This window comes from Aythya marila (genome assembly GCF_965140915.1).
Source record: "Aythya marila genome assembly, chromosome: 1".
Lineage (NCBI taxonomy): Eukaryota > Metazoa > Chordata > Aves > Anseriformes > Anatidae > Aythya > Aythya marila.
The window spans coordinates 148,589,683-148,614,681 of record NC_139042.1 but is presented as its reverse complement, the minus strand read 5'-3'; the positions used below and the strand labels follow the sequence as shown (position 1 = coordinate 148,614,681).

General features: G+C 35.4%; 1 protein-coding gene across 3 annotated transcripts in view; it reads right to left on the bottom strand.

Annotated features, from left to right (window-relative positions):
• Positions 1-24,999, bottom strand: part of PARPBP (PARP1 binding protein) — a 52,930-nt gene that overhangs the window by 7,637 nt on the left and 20,294 nt on the right. For all 3 annotated transcript variants that reach the window (XM_082784480.1, XM_082784481.1, XM_082784482.1), the window contains exons 7-9: positions 12,743-12,926; positions 8,563-8,741; positions 4,798-4,879 (exon numbers count right to left, since the gene is read on the bottom strand). In XM_082784480.1, the coding sequence (XP_082640606.1) occupies positions 4,798-4,879; positions 8,563-8,741; positions 12,743-12,926 (445 nt within the window). The remainder of the gene's footprint in view (positions 1-4,797; positions 4,880-8,562; positions 8,742-12,742; positions 12,927-24,999) is intronic.

The window sequence follows — 24,999 nt, the reverse complement described above, 5'->3', positions numbered from 1 at the left end:
CAGCTTGAAACTCCAGTTAATCTTTTCAGGTGCAAAAGAAAGACTAAAATCTTTATTATACAACCTGTTTATTGCCTTAAGTTGATCTTTAACCTAATTAAAGGAGATGATTGTGACAGTCATTCCATTCCTCTCACACAACAGTAAGTACTGCTTGCATAACAAAATCACACAACAGTAAGTACTGCTTGCATTCAGCAAAATCAATAACCAAATAATGGGGTTTTACATTAATGAAAGTATAACTCCTTCCACAATACACCACTCCCCATTAAGACACTTCCCTTTAACAACAGATAGCAACCTTGAAACACAACTGATTTCTTCACCCTATGAGAGGATTGAGTTTCTTATTATTTCTCTTTCTTACTTCTGCTGGAGGGAATGAAAAAGTACAACACACTAATTCCCCAAATTTCTCCTTCTTCAAAGGACAAAGTGGTGTCATACAAATGCCCATATAGTTAGGTGAGCTTTTTGCATCTGTTTCAGTATTTAATGATTGCAAGATGAAATATTTCCTTGTTTCTTTCATTGTTGCCAGGAGTTGGTTTTGGTACAATGGAAAAAATCATAGGTTTATCTTATTTTTAAATACAAATTCCAATTCATAGCTACCTGTTTATTTTTCCACTCTCCATATTTTTAGATACTAAAAATATGTTCATGATATTATGCCATAGGTTTAAATAGTATCGATCTGCAGTTCTCCGCGTAATTCTGCAGATGTGAGAAATCACTTCCTCTTACAGAAGGACAGGGTATAATTTTTATTTTTTATATATTTTTTTAATTTAGTGAAGTGTCCCTTTCTTCCTTCATTTACTAGTTTTTCCTAAACTTCTTTATTCATGCTTCTTGATGGGACTCAGCACAGAACCAAGCTACCGTGTTTTTCTACTACTCTGGGTACTCACTACTGAATTTTTCTTCCTCTCTCATATATCATGGAAAAAGAGATTTCTATGGGACAAATCCTATAGTTAATAGACTAGGAATTTAATCACATGCCAGAGGCAGTCTGGACAAAGGGTCCTTAGGACAATTTTATGGAACAAACACTACCATCACATACACTGAATAAGAAATTTCTCAAAAGAATCACTAACAACAAGAAGAAACATCATGTTTCTACTTTCCTTATTCAGAATATATGTACAGCATCTCTTCTGAGTCAATTGTTAAAATTAGTGCACCATACATAATAAAATTTAGAAGTGTGAATTTTACAAGCAACCTGTACACATTCTCAGACAGTTGTATGAAATAATTATGAAAACTGACTTTCAGCATAAAAAGGTGATAAATACTACGACAACACTTGAAATCTGTGGTTATGGACAAGGAACGTATTGTGTTATGTGCTGCACAGTAAAGACAGAACAAAAATTATTTCTACCAAGAGACATTACAATCTAAGACAAGAAATATATGGATTCATAAGGAAAGGAACCCAAATTAGTCACTGTAATAGGCATCCATCTCAATACATAAAACTGCTAAGTATTGAGGAGAGGCTGATTTAAAGGTACTAAAAAAACTTTAAATGAGGATAATGAGTTTTGCAGATATCCACAGGAAATCTCTTCAGCCATAAGAAAAAATATAAAACAAGACAGCTGGAAGAGTTAGTCTCAAAATTAACAAACCAACAGTGAAAACTAGTATTGTAGGCTGAACGTAAGTAAAAACAGATATCTCGGGGCAGCAAATCAGAAATAATCAATGTGGCTGGGATGGGTTAAACCAAGTAGCTTGTATCTACTACAACTTAAAGAAATAGACTGATACACAAACAGAAGAATGGCATTTAGCATCTAGCCACTTTGCTGTTCGGTTGTCAATCTCAGTGAAGACAGGCCAAAGCTGCATCTATCAATTCCAAGAAAAATATACCACCGTGGTCAAAAAGCAAGATGAATTTTTAATATATTATAGCTGACTGGATGTATGGATAGAGCTTATGAATTAATACATTCCAGAGCTGTTAGGGCACAAAAAAAGTAATAGAAAGGATACTGTCCCCAGTGTTAAATATATGAAGACAAACAGACATACCACTTCAACATCAACAGGTGTTGATTCACAGGACGCTATAGAAAAAGTTACAAAATCTTTAGTTTTGACAAAAGATATACTTAGATTAAGTGTAGATTTATGAACAGGATGATACTTGAACTTCTGTTTGTAGATACATCATTCCACAAAGAAGGTACAGAAAGAGAAAAGGGAAAGACAGGATCCTGTAAGTCTTCACAATAAAAGGAAGAAAAGAAAGGAGAAAAAACATGCAGAAGAAACCCTGTAAAAATGTTAGAATGGTAAAAAGACAAGCAAGAAAAGACAAAATAAAAGATGAATAATGTTTCAAGAAGGAAAGCAGGATTTTCTGTGAGAGAATGGAGATCAATGACAAAGGGCAGTGAACTATCTCTGAGTTTCAGTTAGAAAAGTCAGTAGATGTTTTGGCAACAGTAATTTCAGTTGACTGCAAGAAGTAAGCCTGAAGTGAGCATAAGAATAGCAGGAGAATAACTGTCGACTTCGCAAGCATACAATGTAGTTTGGATGGCAATGTTTGGCTGATACACAGAAAAGAGAATTGCAAACAATGTGAAACATTCAGGTATCACAACCAGAGTAAGAATTTGAGTCTATACTCATACATATTTACAGACTATTTACATTTTGAACTGTATGATTTTTATTTTCACTTTTTTAATATGGAAAAACATTGTGAGATATTTGGCCTCAGTTCCAAGCTGTACATTTTCTTTCTCATATAATAGTGATACACTGGAAGAAAGCCATGAAGAATGCTTATAATTACTAGAGTCAGTTTAGCAGCCCCAATGTTGCTCTGAAACACTTTAGTTTTGTAGATCCAAGTGGCCATTTATGTTAACATTAGTAACACACACCTTATCATCCACATTGCTAAAGTATGTAAAGAGTGTCAACCATCACATATATAATCTACAAAAGGTAACACTATAAGCAAACTTTACAGTCCAAGACACCAAATAAAGTCTACAAGGGCAAACCATAGACTTTAGACATGTCGCTTGTTCCCTCTTAATTTTGCTTTTCTTAAGATGAAAGATCTTATAAGATAAAAGTTTATATTTCAATATAGCCTTCCCCATTTATAATAGGCACTTTATGAGTATCAAAATTGGATTTAGAAGTGGATTGAAAGACCTCAAAAATTATTGGCTAAAAACACTAGATACTTAATTCTATTGCTACAGGCATATTCAGTGTCATGGTGAAATCAAGGCTAAGACAAAAGTCCTAGAGAAAAATAGACTCTTGTACTACGTTAACAAGGGGCATAGAAGTCACAGCAAACTTGTTAGGATCAGCAAAAGCAGCACAAGAGATTGTCATATCAGAGACTTTTGATGAGAACTATTATTTGCACAGCAATTCTCCATGGTAGCTAATCTCATGTTTTTGATTAGCAAAAACATATTTTTCAAAAAGTGAAAATGATTTCATAATATGAATCAATCTCAAGTCTCATATTTTTCACAATTTGTATAAAAAACTTTGTATGTTTCCAGTAAATCATGATAAATTAATTGTAGATATTTTGGATGTTGAATAGAGCTGTTCATGAATCGAATTACAAAACCTCTGTTTAGATGAGAAAATTATTTCAATGTATTACGCAAACAGAATATCACATTTTTTTGCTATTTGATGAATAGAGCTGCAATTTAAATATGCTATTTATAGCGAAATTATCATGAAGATTTTTTTATCAGCTCCAGTCTTTTCAAATGTTATCCTACTAGTTTTAAGCTAAATTTCACCTTAATTAGTGCATGTATCCAAACCACCCGTCCTCCTATTTACCCCTCTAAAAAAAACACAGTCTGTATGGAATTGGAGTATGCTTAAAACACATGCTGGAAATATTGACAGTACTTTTCATTTTAATTCTTTTTAATGACTTTGTATTTCTCATACACGTAATATATTAAAATTCCCTTCATCTTCAGTGGCAGAGACGTATGTTTCATTATGCTGTTCCAAAACTAATTCTGATGGCCTATAAAACCTCTGTTGCCTTCCTACATACTAATTATATTTGTGCTTTCATCTGTTGTCAGAATAAAGTTTGTAAAGAATACTAAGTCACTACTTTCACATTTAGCGCTCTGTTGAAATCCTGTGGAAGATACAAGCTCTCTTTCCAAAGTCCTAACATTAACATTTGACAGTTTTGAGAAAAAAAGACTATGTAAAATGCGATTTTAGAAAGCCCGCAATATTCAGAAACACTGAAGTTGGTCTTTTCATTACAAACACTCACAATATCAACATATTGTTGTAATGCTCAATTTCATCTACAAAATAGCATGGATTGTTTGTTTTTTTTTAAGTGTTCTGAAAAAAATATAATGAAAAATAATTATTGTTTCAGAACTGAAATCAGGTCCTTATGTTCAATATTATTTTTGCTTTCACATAACCTGTTTTAATTCCATAGTCCTGACATACATAGATGGTTAAATGAAGAAATATAGTCTAACTCAGCAAATTGCCATTAAGATATCTTCTTCATGAGGAAGTATTTTTAAGTTTAAAGCCTCTATCTTCCAGAGTGTTAGATGTTTTCATTTTAATATTGCAGTACTGTTTGAGTTAGGCCACTAACTATTAGGTAATCACTTCTTTAGCTATGGACTACCTTTCAGACAAGTGTTTGAGATTTTTAACACTATTCTTCTCATTTTAGCATTATTATTTCAGTGTATCCGTCTGTGCATAATGATTCTTATGAAGTACCTTAATTATTTTTTCATCCATAGATTTCTGAATACGCTGTCTAAGAGGTTTTGGGGAAGATCCATCAGACTGTGCTGGAGATCTATATTAAAAAGAAATAGCAAGTATTCAGAACATATGCATGCAATTAGTTAAGAAAAATAATTACCATAGCAAGCTCCTCAGAAGCAGAAAGCCAAACATTTTCTCTCTCCAAACCTTACTTTGTTTTCTTCCTTCCCGAGTAACTACATGTACCATGACAACTAAAGACTGCATAATGAAATCAAACCTACAGTTGCAATTTCTGGTATCCTTTTGCAGTAAATTTACAATAGCTCTGCAACAACAGTGTTATTGGTAATGTAATGGTGGGTTACCAACCTAGCATTCTACTTCCATGTCTTTGAGCAGCATATTGCTGACATCCAGAATAACTTTCCTCCTTTTTACATGCTTTTCACCATACACCTCTGTGTATGAAGTACTCTTAAGTATATTCACTTCTTGTGAAGTACTAGTATGTATATGTATAGGTACATAAGTTAATGAAAAAAATTGAGGTATAAAATGCAAAAAGATGATGCATATAAGAGGGACTTTTGTTTGCTCTTGGAAAAAAAAAGAAATCTGTGCATATGTAAATAATTCTCGGTTTAAGCTCATGGCAGGCCTGTGCATATGAAGACAGTTGTTTAGTTTCAGAAGAACTCATTCTTTATTTAATTTATTTACCTCATTCTATTCAATTATTCTATTATTTATTCCATAAATAAAATTTAGTGTTTAGTTCACTTTCTTTTATTTCCATTTTTCTGTGGTGCAAAATTTCTGGATGCCCTTACAATATATTTGCCATTTAAATTGCCAAGATATGTAGCTTTGGCAAGCTCCCATCTACTCTGTTTTTACGGCTCATGAGCCCTCCTTGTAACCCATAGCGACAAAATCCTCAGTGTCCCACTTTTCCAACACCTGATGCTTCCTCAGGATAAGTGGTTGGTTAAATTATCACTGCTTCTCCACTGCATGGATATGTGAGCTTCCTTTTCAGAACCTACAAAATCAGTTTCCAAGAGATCTGTTGCTTTGTGAACCAGGTCAACATGTTAACTTTCCTTCTCTATATAGAAATAAAAAAGCAAGGAAAAAAATGAGCAAGTAATAATGACTGGCTTTAGTCACACTTGCCTTGCATGCAGCCTTGAAATAAAATAAGAACTAAAAACATCAAAAAAGAAGAAAATTTTATTTGCACTTCTATAATGCATACCTAACAGGAATATTTTCAAGAAGATTGAAATGTGGTCCTTATGACGGGAAAATATTTGAGGTGTACACTGAAAGACTCATTAAGTAAGAAAAACTTCAGCTTGGTTTGGATGTTCCAAAATATCAAGGATGTATCATCATTGCTTACATTTCCACTTCTGAAATATTCATGTATTCCACAGAATTACAAAAATATATTTTCCAGTTAAATAAAACCAACAAAGCAGTTAAACAACACACAATATCTGCTTTTCAGCAATAGTGTTTTTTATCAGGATTTCAAAACAGACAGATAAATCTACCCATTTAATTTAATCTCACAGTTTATTAAAAAACAGTAAATCAAAGAAAGTAAAAATCCTGAAATGTTCAAGTTTTAAAAATGAGATGCTCTCATTTAATTTCAGCCTTCATCTGAAAGCAGCAGTGTTCTCTTAAAATGACTACACAAAACTGCCCACTGGAAAATAAAATCTAAAGCAAATTGTCCACTAGGAAATATTAAGGAAAACACAATAATTTTGTGTAGGTTACAATATAAATTTCCAGATAGCAGCACCTCCTTACACCAATAAGAAGATTTCAAGTCAAACAAATGCCTTAAACTTTTGGAGAAAAAATCAAGAAAGGCAATTTAGCTGAAAAATCAAATGTGGTAAGTGAAACTCAGTAGGCACTCTTATTCAGATATAGGTGGTTTTAATTTCATTTTAAATTAAAAAGAGTTGTTCAAGAAAACAAATCAAGACCTAGCTTTGAATAATAGCAACATTTATTTGGAAGAAGAATTCAGTCAGGCCTTGAGCATTATTCTAAAATCAGATTAAGCTCTTTTTATTTTGATAAAAATACATCCCAGTTAGGGTTTATCAATTTAATGAAACAACTTTAAATGTTAAAATGTGGATCAATTTTCCTGAATCAGAAATAATGGAAAAATAAGAGACTTAAATATTGGTTATTTTAAACATGTTCCTTAATGCAATAGTAATGTACACAGCTCTAGATATCTGAGCAGTGAAAAATATGTAAATATGTTGTTCCAGTCTGCCTTCTATATTAAAAAAAATATTACAGGGTTAATCAGAATTTTTATTAATGAAACTATTTTTTTCTAAATTTTATTAGACTGTGCTTGTTTGGTTGGTTTCGTGAAGAAGGTGGAACTATAAATCTAATGGAACCCTTAAATTGTCCTAAATTTAGGATCATCCATTGTCCAATTCAGGACTAACAGACAAAGGTGATACAGTTCTTATATAAAAACAAACAAACAAACAAAAACATCAGTAACCTAGAGTTGCACAGTGTCTTAGACCTTTGCCTTCTGTATTGCTAAGGGCCTTATATCTGGAAGTCTAGTGCTTGCTTTCCACTCACAGCTCTGCATCTTTTCACCCAGGCTGCTAGGGCAGAGTTTTCTCTGTGGCATTATTTGTTATTCTTGTTATTCTCTTCCTTTCTAATTACTTGTTATTCTCTTCCTTTCCTGTTTTCCTCATGACCTTGCAACTGCACACTCTGATAGTGTTGCTATAGGGGGTTCTCATGGAACGTAATTACCACCAGCATAAGAAACACTCCTAATTCCCCACTTTTCCTACTCTTTCATGGTTGCCTTTTTTTTTTTCTTGTTTCTTTTTAATGCTAAGGGACCAAAAAATGTGTAAGCACACAGCTTAAAAGCTGTGTAGCCCCAGCCCTGATGAGTAGATGCTCCAGTCACTGCTAGTATCATCAAAAAGCAGGTACAATAAGCAGTGGGGTTTAGGAGGTCCTTATGAAAACAATATAGTTATCATGGGAAAAGTATTACTGGGGAACCAGCTGCTGTATTGTAGGAGATGCTTGTATGGGAACCCTGGCTGGTAACTGAGGAGAGTTTTATTTCTTATCCTCTCACTCTCAGTTTTATTCTTCCCCCAAAATAAATTTCACCATCAGAGTACCATATTCTATCAGCTACAGCCCCTACCAATAAATCTTCATGCATATGGATTTGTTTCAACATGCTTTGTGTGAAACTATCCTGACTGGTGGGTCACGATATGAAAATCTATTTAACTATTTTAAAATTTTCACTGCAAAATAATGACTATGTAGGAAGAAAACAGGATATCATTCAAAAATCTTTTGTACCATACCTAGACAAAGGAGGAATCTTCAAACTGAATATAAATGCAATCAGCTACCAAACACACATTATTTGAACTTAAGAATATAGATGAATATTTGGAAGACTTGTTGCAAAGGATACTCTTTATGGGTTTTGTGCAGCCCAGAAAGGTAATAGCCCAGAAAGTCCATATTACAAAACCACGCTGAAAATAACGAGGAGGTAGAATACTTCCAAGAACTGGAAACTGTCCTAAGAACGCTTACCTTTCACACCTACCCTCACAAGAGACTGCAATTTAGTCACTAGCTTAGTGTAAGTAATGTCAGTTTTTTATTAGGTCACTCAATGTAAGATCTTTTCTTCAAACAAACAAACAAAAACCTTGTATTACTCACCTGAAGAGTGTCAAAACAGAGGTGATTCCAAACATATTTAAGTTTTCATCTTCACATAATAATAATTCTTTGTTCTCGGTAGGAGCACTGACTGCTTCTTCATCCAGAAGAACTAGTAAGACCTTTACAGTATCTCTGCCACAATACACAGTGCCATGGTTTATGGAATGCAGCTTTGGCTGAAAGTAAATGAAATTAAAGAAAACATACTATTGAAAAGAAAAAAAAAAAAGAAAGAAAGAAAGAAAATAATAAAAAAAAAAACACAGATAGTATATCAGCCCCAAAAGTAACCTGTATCAGCAGAAGACGGGAGAATCTTTCAGCTCTGGTGAGGCCGCACCTCAAGTACTGTGTTCAGTTTTGGGCCCCTCATTACAAGAAGGACATCGAGGTGCTCGAGAGAGTCCAGAGAAGGGCAACGAAGCTGATGAGGGGTCTGGAGAACAAGTCATACAAGGAGTGGCTGAGGGAGCTGGGATTGTTCAGCCTGGAGAAGAGGAGGCTCAGGGGTGACCTTATTGCTCTCTACAGGTACATTAAAGGATGCTGGAGCGAGGTGGGTGTTCATCTATTCTCCCACGTGCCTGGCGACAGGACGAGGGGGAATGGGCTAAAGCTGCTCCAGGGGAGGTTTAGGTTGGATATTAGGAAGAACTTCTTTACCGAAAGGGTTGTTAGGCATTGGAACGGGCTGCCCAGGGAAGTGGTGGACTCACCATCCCTGGAGGTCTTTAAAAGACGTTTAGATGTAGAGCTTAGTGATATGGTTTAGTGGAAGTCTGGTTAGTGTTAGGTCAGAGGTTGGACTCTGTGATCATGGAGGTCTCTTCCAACCTAGACGATTCTGTGATTCTGTGATCTCCTCCCCTTTCCCAGGAAGCATTTATGGAGTAACCTGACTACAGGGAAGATTCTCCTTCATCCCAAGCAACTATTAGAGTTTAGGTCATTGCCAGCTGGAGGCATACACTGAAGAGCATGTCACACAAATTTTCAAATCTGTAATGAAACCATACAGCAGAAATTAATGTATTATTTCCTCACAACCAATTTGAGTGCTGTGGGGCACACAAACTTACTAGAGAAGTCCAGCTCCTGTAACTGAATCTGCAAAAGTAGTTGGTTAAAAGTGAGATTTCCACCAAGATTTGACAAGAGGCACAATCCCCTATTGTTTGGAACAGAATGAATTCCTCAGTTTTCCACAAGAATCAAGAAGTCCTTAAAGAAAATAATAATCCACATCTGGAAGTGTTCAACACTACAGCCGGTAGATATAGAACTTCATAGCCACAATGGGACTGCAAGAATTGCACGTTTGCAGCACTTCTCTTTAAAATTTCTAGGAGTTCTGTAAGGAAATTTAGTGCTAAATACACAGTAGTAGGTTTTAAAAACTACTGGCTTTCTTATTTACCAATACACAGAAACATATAGTAGCCTGACTTTGTTCAGGACAGGACAGGCAACAAACTGCATTTATCTAATCAGTTAACTGCTTTTAAACACAGTCTTGAAAAGATCAAATTCTATTTCTCTGCCTATTTGATTACATCAATTATGTATGTAGCTTTCAAGAAACCATAGCAACACATGTCAGTCAGTTACTATAAGTTATAATCAATAGCTAGAAATAGCAATTACAGAAATGGTTGTTATACTTGGTTTTTCAAATTTGGCTTATTTCAGTAACATTTAATTTCCTCAAAATTTATTCTGAACTTCTTCATTACATCACCACATCACAGATTTTTATAAAATGTCATGAGTGTCATGGTAAATTTGTCTTTATAAAAAAAGTATGAGTTTGGAATCAGCTTGACTGATTATACACAAAGAAAATATAATAATAATCTTGAGAGTATAGCATAACCTCCTAACTGCCAAATGATGACCTTCAAAAATCTCACGTTGTACTACAACAATAGCTTGGTATACTTACCATGGACTAAAATTCAATTGTCCAAATACAATAGAACTTTAGGCAAAACAACATTCTCTGCCACAAAAATCTTGTTTGTTATTAAAAATCATGGTTCAAAATATTTTTCAATAAAATTATTATTCATCTTTCAAGGGTAGTAACAGTTATCTACTTCAGACTATTCTGTCTAGTTCCAGAAATGCCAACTGGATTCCATTTGCAGCAGTGAGTTTTTCAGGAAGAAATTAATCACAATTCCTATTAGTCACTTATGAAGGCTTCAACACAAAGTTGTGCTTCGTTCTGCATGAAATACTGACTTTTTCTATAGCTCTACGTTCTTATAAAACAGATATATGCAGGAAAACTGAGCACTGATGTAATTTGTTCTCAAAGTAATAAGTCAACCTCTGATATACAAAAAAAATACCCAATCAAAAAAATAACTTATTCTGAATACAGAATGAGTTTTGTGAAAATTGTAACATTCTTGTTAAACAAAACAAAACGGTATATAGAAAGCTCAGCAGAGAGTATTAATCTTTGCTGTCCTGAGATCTTAATGAAACTATACAGATGTTCCAGTTTTCCTATATGGCTCAAATTCATTTGGAAAACTTAAGGAAAATTTTCATTTCAAAATCAACAATGGCAATCTATATTAGTACAATGTCCATCTACAGAAAGCTCCAATAAAGTCTGCAATTTGATATAATAGCTTAACTTTTGTCTATGCTTCGAGAGAATACTAGATTTCTCAAGCCAACCAGCATACCGGTCATATCCAGACCACAGTCATCTGTGACAGCTCTCAGTTATACTACATGTATGTTGCATACAGATATACTGTGGTGAATATGGTGAAAAAGATTAGCTTAAAGCCCATCATCCTCTGTTGTATACTCAAGTTTCTTCACAGAGAAGAGCTATAGTAGAATCTTCCCATTCACAAGCAGATAGATTGTTCCAACAATTGTGAAAAATTTCAACATAAAACCACAGACTCACATTAACATAAAGTTCATAAGCTGCCCGCAGTTGCCCATTTTGTGAAAATGTTAGCTTCATTCTGTTCTTAATGGAATTAAGTAATTCCATGTTTCCTGGCATCAGGATACAATCATCTATCTTCTGCCCCTACAAGGATACTGGTAAACAATTCTACACACTTATTAGACTACAAACTTGACCTATGCAGAACAATAAGAAACATGAACCACTTTTGGTATTGTTGGTAAATCTTTCTGAAGAAATGAAGTCTTATCAGAACAGCCATACAACCCAAATCCTTTTCAGAAAAATTTATCAAGCATCCAGGTAGTCAGGTGAAGACAAAGAGAAATAATATGGCGGTCAATTTTTCAGATCACACAGATAGAGAAAAACACAAAGACACCAAAGGGAAAATGGGAAATGATAGATTCAGAAAAATGAGGATGCTGTTCAGTGGAAATACATATTTAAACCAATTGAACTACTCACTAGTCTCTGGCTATTTTATTTCTTACTAAGAAGCAAAAGCATATTGGGGAGTCTGATAAAAATCTGTTAGAAATCCTGTTACTGTGGGGTAATTCCAGTGATTTGACAATACAAAGCATACTAAGAATATACACACAATCAAAAAGTCCAGAAGTTTCAAAAAGTTTCCTAGACAAAAATACATGATGTTAAACAATATTTTGAGTAACCGTTATATAAAATACAGGTAGTTGACATCTTCATTAAAAAAATATTCTAATATAAACCTGAGTTGATACAAAGTACAGAAAATAAGGTATTTAACCTTATTTTAAGTTTCTTACCGTTAATAATACTTGACTCTGAGCTAATTAAAATCTGTGTATTTTAATCAAAATTATTGACATGTTCTCAAATCTTAATTACACTTTCATTAGCACTGTTTTTGCCTGGAAACATAATAGCTCTACTGCCTTTAAATTTCAGTGAAATTTAATAGTTATAAGTATTTACATTCAGAACTGCTGCAAGAACAAATTAAATTTTGAAGAGTACTTGATTTACAATTTTGATGTAGGAAGTTTAAATAAAACATCTTTTTGAAATCCACACCGTAATCCTTAAGTATAAGTCTTTCAGGAATTTAAAAACCACAGCGCAGAAGAAATGACCAGGAAAAGAGATAATGTTCTATATAAAAGTCTTTTAAAAATAAAAAGAAACAAAACAGGAGACGGACATTTGCTTTCTTGTAAAGTTAAATAGTAAGAAGAACAAAAGAAGTCCCATTACCCGTGTTGGACTAACTCCAGTGGTGCTGGCAGTCAAGACTTCATGTTGTGAATCGATAATATTTTTAATCTTCAAATCCAAATCTTGTACAACTTCCTCTACTGCCTGACAGAAAGGATCCCCATTGCTTCGGCCTTTTATCAAATGCATCTTCACTGTTGACAGAATTCGCCCCCCTGCGATTCTGAAAATAGGCACGAGGTCATCTCCACATTAATCTTGGCAGCACTTTAGTATACCTATTAGTGTTGAACATAGCCAGTCTTCACAGTTAATCAAAACTCTTCAGAGAACAGCTTTGATCTTTTAAATCAAACAGCAGTGTAGTAGTATTGTCCAACACATAATAGCTTGCTTAAGAAAAATAGAGATTATAAGAAAAGGTAATGAATTCAGCATTTGTAATACTCTGAGCTGCAATACAAAACTAACTTTTCCATGAAGTTCAAAGAAAAGTACTTTCTTTAAACCTACAATTTCTGTTTTGCTCATAAACTGTTAAGTGTGAACAAAATGATTCGCTGGAACATAGATTCCAATTTAACATCATATTATGTTTTTGAGAGTTTTGTGCTTCATGGAAGTGCTCTAAAACATCAACATGCTTTCAATTACATTTAAGTAGATAGTAATTAGACTAGATGAACATTATTTTTTGCCATAATGCATACAATATTAATCCTCTTTTTCATCAAGAGAAAAAATACCTACAGAAAATAATGTACTATTTTAATTATGCAATATCCAACATCAAAAATACAAATAATTTAATATGATGGATATAGGAGCTGTATTTCAACAATTCTTTTGGAAAACACCTTCTCATCTTATGAGTACACCTATACTATAGGTTGAGACTGTTCCTTGTTATTTCATTGTCCTGTAGCTTGAACCATCCACACTGCATGCATAGACTACTTTGGGGATTGCTTTTGGATTAGAACTACCAGGTCTCTCCATCAAAACTCTTGAGCTATTAACAGAGGATGATCCAATAGGCAGTATAGAGAGAACTTCACCATGTTTCGGTCTTCAGACTTGCAAGACATATAACAATGTCTATAACAATGGAAATATAGCAGGCTCCCAGGTAAAGCATACATGTATTATCCTGAGTATGCAAAAAACAAACAAACGACAAAAAAAAAAAAAAAACAGTTCTGGAATAATCACAAGAATACCCAAAGATCTTGGAGTCTACAGAATGGCTACGGGATCCAAGGCTCTTGTAAGAGTGTGCCTTGAATTATCTCTGACTTGGTGAATGAGGAAAAGCAGTTATAATTCCAAGAACTTCACTGGCCATTTATAAGCACATCTTTCCTCTCAGGTATTGGAAGTGCTGCCCTGAACAATACTGCTCAAACTTAATAAATCAACAAGAGTGAGTATAGTCAGTCACATCATAAGAATGGAAAATCTAAGTGTTAGGAGTCGTGAATTGTTCAGTGTGCAAGTGTAAAGTGTAGTGAATAGGTGCAAAAGCCATATAGAGATATGAAGATAGGATTCCACTACCACGAATGATGCCTATGAAGCAGGCTAAGCAAATGAGTTGGGGATGACAGATCCTGTCTCAGAGATCACAAACAATATAAAGACACCAAATTTGTCTTGACTACTTTAATTAGATAATAAGGAAGTGAAAGACAGATTAAATCTCTTGAGCTTAAAGCTTAATTTTTTCCAGTAATTACACTAATGATGACTATATTTTAATCATTGATTACAACAAAACTCAAACATTAAATTAATGTTTCAAAAAATCTAAAAAGATCTCCAGAGGTGTAAAACATTCAAATTAAGTGAGAGACTATGTTTTTACCATTACTTGAGTTTGGGCAAATAAAAAGCAATGCAAGAATCATCAGCTCACCTACACCCTAATGCATCTCTTTCCCAAAGCTCTTTGAAGTTGCTTGCTGTTTGGAAACTTTATCATCAATTCTACAGCCTACTCAAAACAGGAACACATCATCCGGTCTGACAAAGTTGATTATAATAAAGATTCCCCTCAACCCACTAAGCAATCATTTATCTTCTGTTTAATATCCCCTATATCTAAGGGCTTCATTATTTTCCCATGACACTTGGTTTTTGATTTCATTCCCTTTCTGTTTGTTTTCTCAACCTTTTCAGTATCTGGTACTCTGTACTTTATTTTATCTCTAATTTATGTGTTCATTGATTCCCTGTCCTTTTACTTTTTCATTTACAGAGTTACTTTCACCCTTGAGCACCAGCTGATACACACGTAATAAAAAGGAAGAAATAACATCATAACAAGAGGCCCAAAGGATTCATTCTTTAAAAATCTCATTCCCAGAAAAAAACAGGCAGAAGACTGTGTTCAGAAGATACCTGAACTGAAATTAGAGATTGAGACAGCGCTCAGGAAAAGTGTCATATACGTGTGCTTTGTCCTTACAGGGCATTTAATTTATTATCGCTGTTGGAAACAAGACCCTGTGCTTGTGAATCCTTCTTTTGAAGAAGTATATTCAAATTTTATATCCTTAAAAACATGTAAATTCTCTTCAGTGACAGCAGTGACTCTCAAAAAATGTAATGAAAACAAGCAAAAAAACCAGCATTCCAGTCACATTTGTGACAAAAACTTTCCAATGAAGTTAGAGATGTTTGTGATGCTAAGTTCAGTTATGAGACTGATTTCCTGTCAGAAGGTTTTTGTGTGTGTGTGTGTTGTGTTGTTTTTTTTTTTTAAACCAGTTTTGTAAAACCGAAGTATGTCAGGCACCAAAAGCAATTCTGTTCATTCTGAACTCTGCTCTACGATTTTTTCCTCTACAGTCTCTCTACTTCAAGATCTATTGCAGTAATCCATCTTCCTTTTCCAAATAACCTACAGTTTCTTTTTTTGGAATTAAAGAAACATTAGCTACTTTACATCTAATAATTGTATACTATGGCCAAACCTAATGAAAAATATAGGCCATTAAATCTTGCCTTCAACAAAAGACTTACGAAAGTTTTAGTTTTATTTATTTATTTTTAAGAGTTAGGTTTACAGTCCAAATCAAAGTAGAAATGCACCGTATTAAGTGTAGCCTAACATTATCTAGGTCAGACAGTTTTGGTTTTACTATACCATGGGCTGTACAAAATGACTCCATATTTATTCATACATCCTGAAGTCTGAACTACTATTGGCACCTGTGGTAGAAATTGTAGATACATCTATGATGCTGCAAACCACACCTCTGCCAAAAACCACAAAGCAATGCCAACACCTTTGATACTCTGCATGCCCTTGCCAAGAGTGAGGTGATGGCTAACTTTTCAACTTCCTCCACGCTTATTAGCTCCTGCTTAATTCTCCTAAAAGGATACCTTGCAAACTCAAAGACAACTATGTTTTCTACACATTAAATTCTGAAGTGGAATTCTAGAATTCCTCTTCGTGCTGGGAGCACCTCCATCAAATGAAATTCTGCCTGTCTAGATTCATGATCCAAAATATAAAATAAGTGGGTTGGGCTTGAGAAGAACAAGGACTAAACCAGAGGAAAACCAGTTTGTTTATATTGATTTCTGTTAAAATACATGGAGGGAATGGTGCCAGAGACCTTGCTGTTTTGGATTATTCTGGCTTAACAAGACTCCTGGTAAATAACTTGGAAGCCCTGAAGTTAATGTGAAACATTTTTGGCTTTTCTCCAGGTCAGAAACAGATATTTCTACACAATTCTCAGCTTGAACTTTTACAGATTAAAGATTATTCAGTTCACATTAGATTTGCAGGCTTGGTTAAACAGATAAACTTTTGCTTTCCAGAAGTTCAAGCACAACGTATGCACTTAGCCAAAGGAAAGTCACCATGTGAAGTTTCTCTGCACACGGGTCAAGAACCATCCAGATCTTAAAAAGGATAGTTTACAAAAATAAAAGAGAGAGAGAAAAGGAAAAAAGATGGTGGTGTACCTCTGCTCCAAAAAACACAGTTCAGTCTAACCACAAGAGAATGAAAAGTTCAAGAGGAAAAAAAAAATCATTCAGTGCAAGTTGTCAAGAGGTAAGAAGAGAGCATTGCTGAAGAAAGTTCTGCCTCAGAGATGCATACAAGAACTCTAGCCAAGTCTCCCGATGCTTCTTGCCAAACTGTTTTATTTCCCTCAGCACTAAACTGACACTTTCCAAAATAATACCCTCAAATGAAAAAAGCATTGTACTAATTGAGTAGCATCTGTTCCATCAATACTGCATGGAGCCTACAACTCTAGGACAAACAAGCAGGTGAAGTGATTGACCAAAGCTGCCTTTGAAAGCCAGGTTCAGACCCTTCTGCCTATAGAAATCTTGAGGATATCCGTATCAGTTCCACAAATTTTGCATGTGTGCTTGTGTGTGTGCATATGTAATATATACGTTATGGGTGTGCATATATATATATATACATGTATATAGATGCTGGAAGAAAAAGAAATATATATTATTCTATATATAACAACATTGGACTACTTAAGATAATCATTTCCTTAATTTTAATGCTATGTGTAATATGTTACTCTTGATTACCTTGCATTTTTTCCTCTAAGGAAAAAAAATTGTGATAAAAACATCTTCTATGTTTATTTTTTTGCTTCTACTGCCCAATGCCAACTAAGGATATTTGCTATTAGAAGTAAAGTTCATTTAATCTCTTTTTCTCCCCATATTCCTTCTTCTTTTCCAGGAAAGAGTTCCAGTTCCCCATCTGATATACACAGAACTAACTGGAGCAAAGAAGAGGAAAAGTTTATTCATACTTCAATTAGAATTTATATAAATAGGCCAAGACATAAAATGCTGATCTAATGTGTGTGGATTAGTTACTGAAACACTGTGCCATAGCTTACACCATTTTACATCAGGATATGATATAGCAAAAAACATTATGTTGTGAGTTTCTTCTTGTTAAAATCTTGAATACATTTATACATTTATAAAATGTTGAATCTACTTTTTTGGTGCTATTTCATAAATATCTTACAGCGTACTACAGAAAGCCCTAACTGACCAAGTCTTATAGCTTCAAAATGTACAGTCAGGCCAGTCTAAGCAGGAGAGGCAGGAGAGGCATTCTTCTGAAAGTTATATATGCCATCTACAGTACAGACTGAGATGGTTAGGGCACTGTCCAATAGAATCTGTTCAGTGGTAGAAGAATATCATCTGTCTACCAGAAACAACAATTAATTGTATCAGAAAACATTTCAAGAAACAATCATCTTGAAGGTGAATTTATAAATTAAACAATAAATGTAACAGTTCTATTTCCAGTGATAAAATAAGTGACCTGAGCAACTCCAGATCCACTAGTAAGACTTCATTGTTACTAACGTTAATAGAAAGTTTACCTAAAAAATGAGGTTGAAAGGAAAATGTGGTAAAAACAGATTTATTTTTTTTGGGGGGGGGGGAGGGGGAGGGAGGAGGAGGAGGGAGAAGTGTGGGTGGGGACACCCAATGCTAAACTACTCTGGTACATCACTCTTCTATAGGTTTTTATTTCCTGAAATACTTGATGAACTTAAATACACTGTAGAATACCTGGTGTAGCACTAGATAGTAAATGTTTACATGAACTAAATAGGACAGAAAACTATTAGCTATCTTGCAATTCCTAACAGCTAGAAGGGCAGCAAAGGCTTGTTTCGAATATGAAATTACATGGACCAAGTTATCTGAATTCAGGTAATTTTTGCATCAGCATAAGGTAAGACTTTTAATTCTTCTTAATTCTGAAGCAGGAACACAAAACCTTGAATTCAAGAATAAACCTGGTACATTAAACCAAGTAATGCCATTCCTCTAGGACAATAGAGACCTGGAGAGACCTTGTCCCCTTCCAGTTAGTATGCCTGCTAACAAGATTCCTCTGATGTTTCATTCAGATCACAGGCTGCTGACATGAAATATTCTAGAACACAATGCTTCAGTCTCACATCCTTGGTCTTTAAAGTCATATTATAGGAGGGATTTCTATCAAACCCAGTTAGCAGTAGACATCTGTCAGTTAATACTATGACAGATGTTGTAAAATAGCAATTGTTTTAAACCCTAGCAACATAATTTCCTGTTCAGACTCACGAGTAACAATATTTCTTTGTTCAAAAGATATGTACTGAAAGAAATGTCAACTAGAAAACCCAATGCTATCTTTAGCTATAATAAAAATAACCAAAGATAATCCAGAGTAATTATAAACATTAAAACAAAACAAACTTTTAGAATCAACCACCTTGCACTGACTGGCAGGGAATTTTCAGACACAAAGCCTAGATCCAACGATACAGTGGTGATCTTCCACCGAGTGGACTCAACTGACCATCAGCATGGCTGGTCCAGGACTGCACAGTAAATCCACAGCAGAAAGGAGCTAGATCGAAATATTCCTTCCTTTCTTTGATGGCCTGCATTATTCTAGCTGTTGAAACAAAGAAGGTGCCCAAAAAACACCATTACCTTCTATTACATAGTCCCACTTAATTCTTTTATTTTGTGCCCAAAACAGTTAGGACAGAAGGGTGAGAGGGAGAGGGGAAAGCATGTGATCACACAATTCAAGACTATGTTAATATATGCATCTCAGGTGACTGAATTAAGACTTCACAGGAAGCCTCTAAGTGTTTAATTTTAGACTTAATGTTCTGTTAACATTTTTTAAATTAACAAGTTCCCATATATTTTAGATTAGTTGACCTCCTGTGTAGCATGCTCTAGGTGACCCTGCTTGAGCAGGGGGGTTGGACTAGATGATCTCTGGAGGTCCCTTCCAATCTCAACCATTTTGTGATTCTGCGATCACTGTCACCTGTTGGCTAATTTTGACCATTGCTGATCCTTACCATCAAATATTTAACCAGGAAGACTTGTAAAAGTAATCTAAATGATTAATTAGATTCGTTCTTATGAACAGCTCCAGATCATAATTTCAGAAATAATAAATTAGCACTTACACTTCTGTAGATTCTGACAGAAGTGAGGAAAGCATACAACAAAAACTTAACATATTTCCTTATTCCCTTAAAAAGTTCCCTCCTGCATTCCTTCTTCCAGCAATTCTCTACACGCTCTCTCAACCTGGGAGGCCATCGTCCATTCTCAATTCTCCTGTGACAAGGTGACTGTTTGGAAAGTCTGCTTAGGAACAACTATACAAGAAGTGAACAAGGCTCTCAAATAAGACAATTCTTACTTTCTAAATTCTATCCATTTTTAGTATCCTGCTTCTCAGCAGAGTGTAATATAAAATACCTATGATGGTTAAGTTTTAATAAGAATTGACAGAAGGAATGGCTTACTATCATCAACATGAACTAGCACTAAAAGAGGAGCATACAGTTCATGTGGGATTCATCTCACCTGCCCTGAAGACAGAGAAAAACAGATGTCTACATTAAGATAAGAATAAATCACATGCTAGAAATGTTTTCTTTGCATCAGTGCTTCTAAAGGGAGGTTTTAAAAATAAAAACTACAATGTAAAATTTGTACAATTGAATAAATCATATCTTCTGTCTCTGGTTGTTTCTATTAAAAATATTTTCAGATCCTGAGCCTGCTTATGCCCTTTTGCTTTACATCATGTGTGCCAGTCCTATCTATTATCTAAATTTTTTTTTTAAAACTGTCTTTTCTTATGGTGAGGTAGCTAAATTGTATTTAAAAACTAACTGTATGCCTTGTGTATTTTGCTCTTACTGAGATTATCAAATAAACAAGCTTCTCTGCCAACCTAGCATCTAAATGACATCAACAGGAACTCTTCTTACAGAACTGGGGCACTAGTGTGCAAAGTTAATATGATGCAGAAGCACTTTCATTTATTTTCTGGAAATACATCTTTTGCAGAAAAAAGACTAAAGTAACATAAAAAAAAAAAAAAAAAAAGAGTTGAGGATATGGACAATATTCAAAATCTGATAAAAAGCAGAACAGACTCATGAAGCCTATTCCAAGAACAGGAAAGAATATATCAAAATTCTATTATATTAGGTTCAGCATTTTTACTTTTTCATTTCAACTGCTCTAAGAGGAAAAAAATAGATGACAAATGTAGTTATCTAACTTATGTAGTGGGTAAAAGTGTCTTGAAACAGATTACAAACACCTAGTCATCATGGGGCAGAGGGCAAAATCATAGCCTTTTTGTTTATTATAGATTTAGGAAGGTACTTTAGAATTTAAGAACTGAATAGATATCTAATATTTAAACTGTAAATTAGATGAAGAGAGTAGCAAAATAATTCTATTCTCAAAAAAAAAAAAAGATTTAAACTAGAGTTTCATCTATCAGGGTAGAAGAGCTGTAGAAAATAAATCTAAAAAGCAATACAAAGTATAGATACTCTTAATAGAGTAGTAACTGTGCCTTTAAAGCCAACCAACATTTTCGCTAAGTATGTTGTTAAAAAAAAGAGCAGTTCATGTTAGTGTAGATTTCAAATTTTCAACAATAAAGTTTTTATCAGTGAGCTTATCTATATTTAAAAAATAACAGTAAAAGAAAGTAAGAAGTATATCAAAATACTCATACTTTAAAAACTTCAGCTCAAACAATGAACATTTATGCCTTAATACCTAATTTTTTAAACCATACAGAACTACATCGATGGTGAAAATCCTTTGGAGTTTTGCAGGTTATTACATCCACACCAAAAAAAAGCACAGAAAAAAAAATACTTTTCCTTAGTATTTTTCTATGTTTCTACCATCTCTTTTGCTAGATTGCCAAAAATGTCTGTCTTCAGTATCTTCCACCAAGCTAAAAACAACCCTTCCTCAGGAAGTGTCACCGTCTAAAACATTTGGTACCTTCTCAAGAATTTACTGCCAAAAACAGAGTTGGTGTTCTCTCAGTGTCTGCTCTCACCAAGATTAATTTGGGGTATTCTCCATACCAAGCAATGTTCCTCAAGTCCTGTGATGTAGCTACTAAAAGACTAAACAAGTATTCTTCTCAGAATAAGACTATGATGAGCAGCCCTGCATGTTCCATGTTACAGTCCCATTGTTCCACCACAATATATCCAACTTTACAGTTGGATAATATATGTAATCACATATGTAATATGTAATCACAATTTCCTGCAATTTTCTCAAAGTTATCAGGATTGGAATTACGGGCAGGAAGCTGCCATATTAGTTCTCAAATCTGGATTAAAAGAAAGCCAGGGAAACAGATGAACAGTTTATTATCTCTATCATGCCATAACAGCAAGTTCCTTCAGTGAAGTCCAGTACTGATACAAGTGCCATAGAACCACAGTCTACGTGTCTTCACTTTAATCATGGGAATATACTTGAACTTCTACATCTAGGACATAATGATCTGTGTATTCTCCAGCACCAGCATGAATTATGAAGTTAAAGGACAGCAGATTACAGTAATCATGATTTAATTAAATCCCAATAATAGTATCGTACAATTGGAGCACTTAAGATACCACACTTCCACTGTGACGTCATGAGTCAGACTTGCCCTTGAAAGAATGTTTGAACTGATTTGTAAATTTTTTTTTCTGTTTTCTTGAAAAAAAAAATCTAAAACATTCTCAATATTAGGTTGAAATGAATTACAGAAGACAAAATATATCAGTATTTCCATTATGAAGTTAAATTCTTGAGTAAAGCAGAATTTGCTTCAAAATTATCTTGAAACACATTAGACTAAGTGGCAGGAATTTTCAGGGAAAATATTTCAAGAGTCCGATTGAAACCTAAGTTTTGTTCTTATAATTTCTTTTTCTTACATAAGCCTTTCTGATGTTTTACTATTTCTTTACAATGCAATAATATTTTTAATTAAATTACAAGCACAATGTTTATTAACATGGTAGAATGGTGATATAGTCTAATTTGTGTCATTATATATGTAACTTTCACTGTAAAGATTTATAGACCAAGATATACATTTTCAATTGTTCTATAAATTAAGACACTAAGAAGGTTAGAGCATCTAAGTTATTAGTCTTTCACTTTGCAAATACTCTATACAGTGTAAAAAGATTCACTCAGTTAAACATCGAATAACAAGTTAGGAAGAATACAAGCTCCAAATGTGGTTACAGAACTACAACTTCATTGGTGAGACTGACAGCTGGAGTGCTGCAAAAGATGAATACAAGCTCTTCAGAAATACAGGTAGGAAAGACTAGGTCAGAGAGTGCCCTTTTTATGCAGGAGCAGCTCAGAAGAATGGAGGACCTCTTCCATGGGACAGACAAGAGACTGGTTGAGAGCTTGTGAATTTGGATCAGAAGAGAGACTAGTAAGTGTGTCAGCGTAATCGTTTTGGTACTGATCAACCAATCAATGTTAGAAAATAGGCAAAGTATTATTAAAGCAACTCTCAGAGGACTCTGTGTCACAGACCCTGATTTTTGTGGGGAACTTCAACGCCACCCTGGACATCTGCTCGAAGAACATCACAGTAGGATGCAAGAAGTCAAGATTTCTAGAGGGTGTCTGGGATAACTTCTGGGTGAAGGTACTAATGGGCCAACCCCAGTTACACAGCTGGGTACACTATTCACTAACAACGAGGAAGTGACCAGGGATGCAAAAAATCAGTGACAGCCTTGGCTGTAGCTATCATGACATAGCAGAGTTCAAGATGCCGAGGTAATAAGGAAGGCTAGCAGCAGAGTATAGGGCATTGCTTTAGGGGAGCAGACTTCAGCTTACTCAGTGAACTGGTATGTGGACTCCCATGTGAGACAGCTGAGATTAAGCTGATATTTCATTAAAGACAGTGTATTACAAGAACAGGAACAGTCCATCACTATACTTAGGAAACTATGCAGAACTACCAGTAGACCAGTGTGGCTAAACAGTGAACCTATGACAGAGCTCCAGTGTAAAAAGGCTTTGCACAGAATGCTGAAATAAGGACAGGTTACAAAGAAAGAATTTAGAAACAGTACCTGGGTATATAAGGATGGTGTCAGGAAAGCCAAAGCTCAGCTTGAGCTGAGACTTACAAGCAACGTTAAAGGAGCTTCTACTGAAATTTTGCTTTAACGCACTGAACAAAGAGAATGGGACGTACTGAAAAGCAGATGATTTTACAACAGCAGACAGATCACCAAGGCAATCAGCTCCAGTGCAGGCACATTCCGCAACAGAGCAGGAGTTCGCAGTGCACAGGGAGGTTTCCTGAGCTAGGGAAACCCTAGGGGAGCGCAGAGACCCTCCAGGAGCTGGCAGCCCTCATGAGAGCAGCTTGAGGCGTGGCAGGACCAGGAGTAGCAGTGGCCACCCCTACGTGTACAATAGGCAACCCTAGGGAGCCAACACAGGAACCCGAACAGAGCTCCCGAGGGAACACGCAGCCCTCCAGGCCTCAGGCTGCAGGGTGGGCCAGTGTCTGATGGCAGCAGTGAGTACACCTGTGGGAAGTTTGCTCAGGTAGAACTGCTCGGCCAGAGGTTCAGGAGAAGGTGGGTAGGCTGAGGAACATCAGGGAGTCAGAAGAAGAGAACTGGTAGAATCATACTCTACCATCCCAGAAACGGGTGCATCGGCCAGTGACAACACAAGTAATGAAGGATCCCCTACCCTCTTGTCACCAAGCAGAAGGAGAGGACCTATGAGACAGGGGGCATAGAAGCAGGTTTCTGCTCGGTGAGGCAAGCAAACCCCCTCCTTGCCTACCTCACATTCCCAGGCACCCATACAACAGGTATGAGGCTCTGGAACTTGATGGATGGGCAAACAATGACATGGACAAAGGTCAATCCAGGTTGGAAGGGTCACCTAGGGCAAGTCAGCCTATTCCTGCTATCAAAACCCTACCTAGGCCCTAGCTATACGCCAACTGGGCCCAAACCATAGGGAAATCCACTGCCTCCCAGGTAAGAGACGTAATTGGAACTTCACTAGCCTGCTACTGCACTCCAATTATTATCCATTATTGGTTTTTCACGTTGGCAGTGAAAAAGTAGCAAAGAGAGGTCCAAGGACAATGAAAAAGGGACTTCAGGGCCTTAGGGCTATTGTTTAAAGGACTGAGGCACAGGTAGGGTTTTCCTCTATCCTTCCAGTAGCAGGGAACAATATTCAAAGGAACAGACAGACTCAGCTGATCAATATGTGGCTTGGAGGCTGGTGTCATCAGCAGAATTTTGGGTTTCTTGATCATAGGATGGTGTGTAAATGATGCCAGGCCTGCTGGCACCTGATGGGTTGCACCTTTCTCAGAGGGGAAAAAAAAAAAAAAAAAAAAAAAGGATTTTTGCCCAGAAGTTAACTAG